The 8,155-nt window shown below is 33.2% G+C and overlaps 2 protein-coding genes and 1 long non-coding RNA gene across 3 annotated transcripts; 2 read left to right on the top strand and 1 right to left on the bottom strand.

The window, feature by feature from the left end:
- Window positions 1-461: 461 nt before the first annotated feature.
- LOC129416654 (uncharacterized) lies at window positions 462-2,748 on the bottom strand. Its single transcript, XM_055171011.2, has 4 exons — window positions 2,548-2,748; window positions 1,985-2,257; window positions 1,617-1,892; window positions 462-1,523 (listed from the first exon to the last, which is right to left on the bottom strand). Exons 1-4 carry the CDS (start codon window positions 2,612-2,614, stop codon window positions 1,402-1,404), a joined length of 738 nt encoding a protein of 245 aa, XP_055026986.2. The 5' UTR covers window positions 2,615-2,748; the 3' UTR covers window positions 462-1,401.
- Window positions 2,747-5,100, top strand: LOC129416652 (H-2 class II histocompatibility antigen, A-F beta chain). The gene is made up of 4 exons (XM_055171010.2): window positions 2,747-2,888; window positions 3,051-3,314; window positions 4,536-4,814; window positions 4,895-5,100. Exons 1-4 carry the CDS (start codon window positions 2,837-2,839, stop codon window positions 5,086-5,088), a joined length of 789 nt encoding a protein of 262 aa, XP_055026985.2. The 5' UTR covers window positions 2,747-2,836; the 3' UTR covers window positions 5,089-5,100.
- Window positions 5,101-5,105: 5 nt separating this feature from the next.
- LOC129455942 (uncharacterized) lies at window positions 5,106-8,152 on the top strand. The gene is made up of 3 exons (XR_012372212.1): window positions 5,106-6,009; window positions 6,411-6,459; window positions 7,534-8,152. It is a non-coding gene; the product is annotated as an uncharacterized lncRNA (long non-coding RNA).
- Window positions 8,153-8,155: the final 3 nt, after the last annotated feature.

The raw sequence follows: 8,155 nt of genomic DNA, 5'->3' as shown, positions 1-8,155 counted from the left end.
ATATGGATTATTACCTGGCTGGTGAAACCATGACAAGCATTGTTAATTCTTATCATGCATCTATAGTCTATAGCATTATATTGAAAAATAAATATTTTCTTTCCAATAATATCACGTAAGTGACACTCGGAGAATTCTTTACATACTGACTCGGTGCGGGAGTCGTTTCTATGAATCGGTTCATTTAAACAAGTGTAAATAAAGTTGCCTGCTTTATTAAGATTAACCGTATGATCATGTTGTGAAGGATTACTAGAACATGTTTGATCCACATAAAAACATATAGTTAAGCCTGGTCTTTTCAGTAGGGAAGATTCAATTACTGCACTGCACTTTTAAACAATAAAATATTTAATATACATTTAAAGCAAAGGGTACACACGAAGCACGAAATTCCTAAAATATTTACTATAAGACTAACGTTATTTTATAAAGAGAAATATTTACCAAGTTAATTGTGTCTGTAAAAATGCGTATGATTTTGCTGCCACCATATGTTCAGTATGGGTAAGGCAATAAATGTTATAATACCCGATTCCTTCATTAGTCATTCTTTTGAACTGAGCTGAATGAATCATTCAAATCGATTCGGTAACCGTGATATGGATACCTGACTGGTGGTGAAACCATGAAAGGAGGAATATTCTTTTTTTGACAGCATTGTTAATTCTTATCATTCTTATACAGTCTAGTCTATAGCATTATATTGAAAAATAAATATTTTATTTCCAAGAATATCACGTAAATGACACTCGGAGAATTATTTACATACTGACTCGGTGCGGGAGTCGTTTCTTTGAATCGGTTCATTTAGACAAATGTAATTAAAGTTGCCTGCTCAAGATTAACCGTATATCATGATCATGTTGTGAAGGATTACTAAAACATGTTTGATTCACATAAAAACAGATTACCAAGCCGGGCGGAGAGTTAAGACTGATAGCTGGTCTTATCAGTAGGGAAGATCCAGTTTAATGTACTGCACTTTCTAAACATAATATAAAATATGTTAATATACATTTAAAGCAAAAGGTACACACGAAATTCCTAAAATATTTACAAGACTATATTATAAAGAGAAATATTTACAAAGTTAATTGTGTGTAAAAATGTGTAATTTTGCTGCCACCATATGTTCAGTATGGGTAATGCAATAAAAAAAAATTAAATGTAACACTGGCACTAAAATTTGTGTATGGAAAAATAAAGGGAAAGTTACACTGACATTTACATCCATTCCAGGTTACAGCCAAAATTTAAACAAATTACAAAAAAATATTTTTCTCCATTAGATAAAAATAATCACAAATGTTTAAGATGTGATTCTCAGTATTTTATAGTGCCTGAAAACTCTCACAGGTACTGCACACAGATACTGCAGTGATGTTTCTTTAAAGACCACTATATTTGGGAATGCCATTTTCTAATTAGATAAATGACACATACAGTTATTCCCAGAAGAATGCCTAGAGACAGTGCATAAGCCCAGTAAGGATGTGATACATATTCAGAAAAGTCAGGCCCTAGAAAAAAAACACAGGACAGATCAGCTAACAGACATTAATGTAGTCATTTTACTTTTACGTTTAAAACAACTAGTAAAAGAAAAAACTTACTCCACATAATAACTTTGGGTTCTGCCATACTGCTATGTTTCACTTCACATATATACTCATCTCCAGGCTCTGGGGTGATAGTCACATACTTGTATACTCTAAAAGTCCAGTCTTTTCCGTACGTTAAATCAGATGTTTCTCCCTTCACAATCTGGCCATTTACAAAAAGATTCATTTCAATGTCACCAGGATAGAAGTGAGTTGCATAGCAGTAAAAGGTGTTTGCTTTCCCCTTCTCCTCAGGAAACTCAGTATACACTTGAATGGAAGGGCGTGCTGTAGAAAAATAGTTTAAAACCAACTGTAAAACCAGAATGGAGGAGAATTTGTAAATTAAACGAAAAGGATGTCAATTATTATCAGATTACCTAAACGGGGCTTTGATCGTGTCTCCTCTTTAAGCTTCTTCACATATTTCTCTTGGCGAGGGAATCCCTTTATGACCTCTGTCAGGCAGAAGGTGCTGTCACGCTTCTCCAGGACCGAGAACCCTGCGCTTGCACTTGGACGTAGAACAAATGTTTGTTTCGTGTGGTCAAAGTATGCAAATATGGCCTCATTGACCAAAACAACCACTGCTTGATCCATCGAGCCATTTCCCATTACTCGAGTATAGGCCAGGACATTGACTGCATTGTAGTCTAAAAAAGATTAATCATCAATATAGGCTGAGACTAAAGTATGTCAAAGCTAACACATTACATTCATAACATTGTTGTGCTAAAATTAAAACCTGAAACTGTCAGCCTGTCTGGGCAAGTTTTTGTTTACAGAATAATAAAGTAAAAGCAAAATTAAAAATATCACAGCCTAATCAATCTCATGTTTTCTTTTTGATTGTTCATTTTGACAGATTAATGGCTCCTTTGTTGAAAAAAAGAAGAAGAATAGTAAAGCTAGTAAAGCTAAACTCATAATGAAAAGTCACTACCTGTCCACATCTCGATGATCTTTGGATACAGCAGAAGAAATAACCCAAATGCTCTTGTGTTTAACATTCCCACGTCTTTTAAGAGAATTCTCTTTAAATCTCATAAACATCAAGTATTATTTTCAGTTCTTCTCTTTATTGTCATATTTGGCTATTTGATCATGCGTCAACTCCTCTTTACTTTCACTTTTGTTTTCAACAATGCCATTTTGTAAGTTTGATTTTTAGCCTTGGCACTCGTATTGTAACAACAATATACATTTAAAATTCTACTTTAAGACGAGACTTAATGAAGGCTTTTCTGCTTGTTGTTGCTTTTCTTGAAAGCATCCTTGGCGCAGGTAGGACTGCCAATGGAAGAGTACCCTTTTCCAAATTATTTATAAATGTATATTGAAATATATAAGTAAACAAGATGTCACTTGAAGGTTATCTTTTAAATGTTGATATACAGTAATGGGACACGTGCCTCTTATAACTGTACTGTGCTGACTTTATTTTAGAAGAACATGCATATCAGCAGTTTATTGAGTGCTCCAATAGTGAAGGTCAAGTTGCTTTATGGAACTATGGGTATGATGGCAAAGACATAATGCATATGGATTTAGTGAATGAAGCAGTGGTTGCTACAAGTAAACCAGGTCAGCGTTTAGCAGAGGAGAGACAAAGCAGGGAATACATTAAGAGAAAAGAAGACAAACTAAAAATGGTGTGCTCTGCTGTGAAAACTGTTTTCCTGATGTCCAACAACTCTCTCTCCAAGGCAGGTGGGTAATTTCCCAGATCTCCAATATATTGTACTACAAAGCAGTGGCGGCCGTTGACTTCTTTATTCGTGGGCGCTCGATGCGAAGTTTGTCACAACATGTATGTAGCCCGTCATGTGTGTGGTTCGTCATTTCAAAATATGATCGAGTGATCCTATGTGCATCACGTGTCTTGTCAAAATAAGTGCCTGCTGCAGATGCATCTAAATATGATAAAAGAGACGCTCGCGTTTGCCAGATACTCACATAATCTCATGCATAATCAGAGTTTACTGTTAATGGGGTGTCGTGCATGTATTTTGTGAACGTGAGCGTCTCTTTTATCATAAACAGTTTTGACGCGTGTGCAGTAGGCACTTATTTTGACAAAACACGTGATGCACATGGTTCACATGACGCAACAAACACATATTTAGAAAACGCAAGCAACACACATGAACACTTATTTTGAATTTGTGCCCCTCGGATGAGCAGTTACGAGCCGCCACTGCTACAAAGTAAAATTGCTTTGTTTTATTCTATAATAAAGATGGCGCTACCAACAAAAATAGACATGTTTTAAAGGGGACATTTCACAAGACTTTTTTAAAATGTGAAATAAGTCTTTGGTGTCTTCAGAGTACACATGCGAAGCTTTAGTTTAAAACACCCCATAGATAATTTCTTATAGCATGGTAAAATTGCCACTTTGTAGGTGTGAGCAAAAATGTGCCATTTTGGGTGTGTCCTTTAAAATGCAAATGAGCTGATCTCTGCACTAAATGGCAGTTCCGTGGTTGGATATATAGTGCAGATTAAGGGGCAGTATTATCCTCTTCTGACATCACAAGGGGAGAACAATTTTAATTAGCTATTTTTACACATGCTTGTAGATAATGGTTTACCAAAACTAAGTTACTGGGTTTATCTTTTTCACATTTTCTAGGTTGATACGCTAGACTGGGGACCCAATTATAGCACCAAAACATGGACAAAGTCAGATTTTCATAATATGTCCTCTTTAAAAACTTTTTTTTGCTCTTAAAGTTATTTAAAATGTTACCTGAAAAAATACAATATTTTTCCTGCACTGAACAACAACTGAAAATTTTATTATTCATGGCAGTTTTTTAAGATTTTTAATTTGTGATCTTGCCTATAAAATATTGGAACCTACCACATGCAAACTTCCCCCATTTGTAAATTAGAATGGACCATTACAGTAGTTTTCTTTTTCTGTAGCAAAGCCAACAGTGTTTCTATCTTCTGGAGGAAAGAAAGAACAAGAATATCTTAAATGTGTTGTACATGGCTTCTATCCAAATGTCATTCGAGTGCGTTGGAGTTGGACCCAAACAGGAAGACACATTTATTATGGCGTTTCGACTACTGGAATACTCCCTCACAGAGATGGCAAATTCCAGATAACCTCCTTTCTTAGCCTGGCTAACATTAGTGACCACAGTGTTACCTGTGAGATCGAACACTTAAGCATCAGTGGAAAACTGAGTATACCTTATGGTAGGTTACTTGGCAAAATAATTCATGTCAGTATAAAAAAATAACATAAAAACTAAATTTCCCTGTTCTGTATGTTTCAGAGAAGAAAGAATTCACAGAACATGTACTTTTGGCAGTGGCTTGCTTTCTGCTTGGGTTGGCATTCACGTGCCTACCTCTTCTGATTAGGTGCATATGGCAACATACAAGAAAACCACCTATAGATGAGAGAAATGACACAAGTGCTGATTCAGAAACATCTATCAATTTGATGAATGTCTCACAGGAAACATGAAGAATTTGAGAAGAGCACCCTGGTGAAAAACAAATATACTTTATTGTATTTCAAGTATATTTAACTTTGCAATAGTACATTACAAATAGACTTACAAAGGAATGTACTTTCTTTAAACATATTTAAAGTATGCTTACAACATATTTGCGCGTATTTTTTACAATTAAACTTTTAACATACTTCAAAATAATTATACTTTAGTATATTTTCTAAAAGTATACTTTAGAAAAATATACTTAAAGTTAAAGTTTTGTGCAATTTTTAAAGTATACTAAATTTAAACTTATTTTAAAATGTATTTTAGGTATACTTTATCGGTATGCTTAAAGTTATCATTATAATAATGCACTGACAGTATATTTCTAAAATACATTATTTAGTATTCTTTAGAAACAGTATATTTTAAGCACATTTTGAAAGTATATGGGGTGTACAAATGTATATTATTTTATGGAGAAATAACGTGGGCTTAAAATTACGAGAGAGCAGTATGTTCTGTTACATTTTATATTGTAGATGTATACATTTGTAATATATTATTAACATAATAAGGTACACTTTAACTTCACTATATTCAAGCATTGGATAAACCAATGAACTGTGTTTTACCACAAAATAACCATGGTTTTGCTAATAATAATCAATACACCAAAAAAAACATGGTTACTAAACTTTTACCACAAAAAAAAAACATTCATTTTCGTAAGGGGAATATGAGTGTTTGTTTTTTTATAGTTTTTGAGTCAATTGCATACCGCTTTTAGCTGTACACATTAATTAACTTAAACAGTTTTCGTAAATGCATTTCAGAGAAAAGTGAATTCTGAGATTTGAATAATGCATCTGACGTGTGGGATGACGTCACGACGCACGTATTTTGATTTTTACCAGTCGTTCAAGACAGACGGATTCAGTCCCAAGGTACGTTAAAATATCTTAAAATTAATATATTTGATTATCGTTTGACCATTCTGAAGTTTATCAGTAGACTATCATATTTCGAATGCGAAATGTTGTCAATAACGCGGTGTCTAACTCGCTATTAGTGATAAGCTGCTGTGTAGCTTAGCTTAGCTTATAGCTAATGTTTAAGGTTTGAAAGATAGCACTGTTAGCCTGTTATATCGAATTAGTACACCCGATTGTTTTGTTAAATATATGTATTGGTGTGTATGTATATGTTAATGAAAAAAGGTAGCGTCAGAAAATCAGTTTTTTTAATGTAGCGTGAAAGTTAACCATTTATTGACTGTTTAGGGGTTGTAAGGCTTTTACCTAACTTAACTGTATTTGGTATTAATGATGCTGCATTCTTTCCTCAGAAGCTAAAGTTTTTCAAAGACATTTGTAGGGAGGACTTTGCAGCTAATGGTAAGTCATTTTAAACTCTTAAGATATAATAATTCATTCGTAGTAGTAAATCAAGCTTCAGTTTAGATAACGTTATACGGTATACATATTGAGGCGGTTTCCCGGACAGGGATTAGACTAGTCCTAGACTAAAATAAATGTAAGAGCTGTCCAAACTGAAAACAACTTGCACTGACATATCTTAAAATACACCAGTGTCCTTTGTTTTGCCTCAAAATGCACACAGGTAATGTTTTTATTAAGGCATGTTTTTTGAAACTAGTTATATTTCTTAATTAAACTAAGGCCTAGTCCTGGTTTAAGCTAATCCCTTTACAGGAAACCACCCAATTGTCTGCTTGTTGCATTTTCTTTCTGACAAGTTTTACATTTAAATTTAATACAATAAAATCTTTCTTTAGGAGCTAAAGTATTTTATGTAAGGAAGATTTTGCAGCCCATATAGGCAAGTCATTATAATGAAAACTCTTACACTGAAAAAAATTATTCATTGAATTTAATCCATTTTTTTAAGGTAAGTGGTTGCAATCAATTTATTTAAGCTACATTTAAACAAAAGTTTTATATTTTATTTTACGTTACTAATCTTTTTTGTTTAAGTGTAGCTTAAATGGATTGGTTGCAGCCACTTACCTTGGAGAAATTGATTAAATTCAATGATTCATTTTTTTCAGTGTAGGGGTGGTTTCCCGGACAGGGATTAGCTTTATCCAGGACTAGACCTTAGTTTAATTAGGATAGTTTTAACAAACATGCCTTACTAAAAACATTACTTATGTGCATTACGATGTAAAACAAAGGGCACTGATGTATTTTAAGATATGTCAGAGCAAGTTGTTTTCAGTTTGGACAGCTCTTACATTTATTTTAGTCTAGGACTAGTCTAATTCCTGTCTGGGAAACCGCCCCTTAATATATATGATGACATTTTAGTCAAGCTCTAGTTTAGGTAAAAATATATCTGCTATACAATCTCTGCCAGTAAACTATAGATTTAATACAGTAAGTCTTAAATAAATGTAATGTTTTAATATTAAACACTTTTTAATTGAGCTTATTGTCTATCTTTTTCAGATTTCCTAAGGCTGAACCAAAACCTGCCAGACTAAAGTTAATTTGGGAGAGAAAGACGTTGTAAACTTAATCGTCTTGACATTCTTCAATGAGTAATTGTTCAATTTTTAGGCAAATACTGTACCCTTTGAATGCTGTGAATAAAACTATATTTTAAATATATTTAAATGAATTGTTTTTGACTGTTTTAATCAGCTTTAATTTATTTGGAAAAAAATATTTTGGTTATGTTACCAGCAAGTAATCTATTCCCAAAATAGCACTCTTTAAGTTAACTAATTATTAACGCACTTGAAGTATACTCATTACTAATCTAGCTGCAGGTATGTAAAAGTATACAAAATGTAATGTACTTGGCATATTCATTTTTCACCAGGGCAGTTTTTAGAATTTTGGATTGGCCAAAAAATATATAGAATGTATGCAAACAGTCTATTTAAGGTATACTGATTGTATGTTTGCAAGACACTCATAATACATTTGTAATGTACTCCTAACATAAATAAAACACACTCTAAATCCACTTATCAAGCATGAATTTAGCACAAAAACAGTCATGTACTTAAATTGTACTAAATACATTTAAAGTTGTTCCACTTTAGCACACAAAAGTACACTAAAT

Source organism: Misgurnus anguillicaudatus, chromosome 11 (assembly GCF_027580225.2).
Source record: "Misgurnus anguillicaudatus chromosome 11, ASM2758022v2, whole genome shotgun sequence".
In the NCBI taxonomy this organism is placed as follows: domain Eukaryota; kingdom Metazoa; phylum Chordata; class Actinopteri; order Cypriniformes; family Cobitidae; genus Misgurnus; species Misgurnus anguillicaudatus.
This window is presented reverse-complemented; position numbering and strand designations above follow the sequence as displayed.

Bases quoted from the DNA above. Each gene is read 5' to 3' on its own strand.
- LOC129416654 (XM_055171011.2), bottom strand. From the start codon at position 2,614: ATGTTAAACACAAGAGCATTTGGGTTATTTCTTCTGCTGTATCCAAAG. The intron at 2,258-2,547 runs GTAGTGACTTTT...AATCTTTTTTAG, and splicing joins GATCATCGAGATGTGGACAG to ACTACAATGCAGTCAATGTC. The intron at 1,524-1,616 runs GTAAGTTTTTTC...TTTTTTTTCTAG, and splicing joins ACCCAAAGTTATTATGTGGA to GGCCTGACTTTTCTGAATAT.
- LOC129416652 (XM_055171010.2), top strand. From the start codon at position 2,837: ATGAAGGCTTTTCTGCTTGTTGTTGCTTTTCTTGAAAGCATCCTTGGC. The intron at 3,315-4,535 runs GTGGGTAATTTC...CTTTTTCTGTAG, and splicing joins CAACTCTCTCTCCAAGGCAG to CAAAGCCAACAGTGTTTCTA. The intron at 4,815-4,894 runs GTAGGTTACTTG...TGTATGTTTCAG, and splicing joins AAAACTGAGTATACCTTATG to AGAAGAAAGAATTCACAGAA.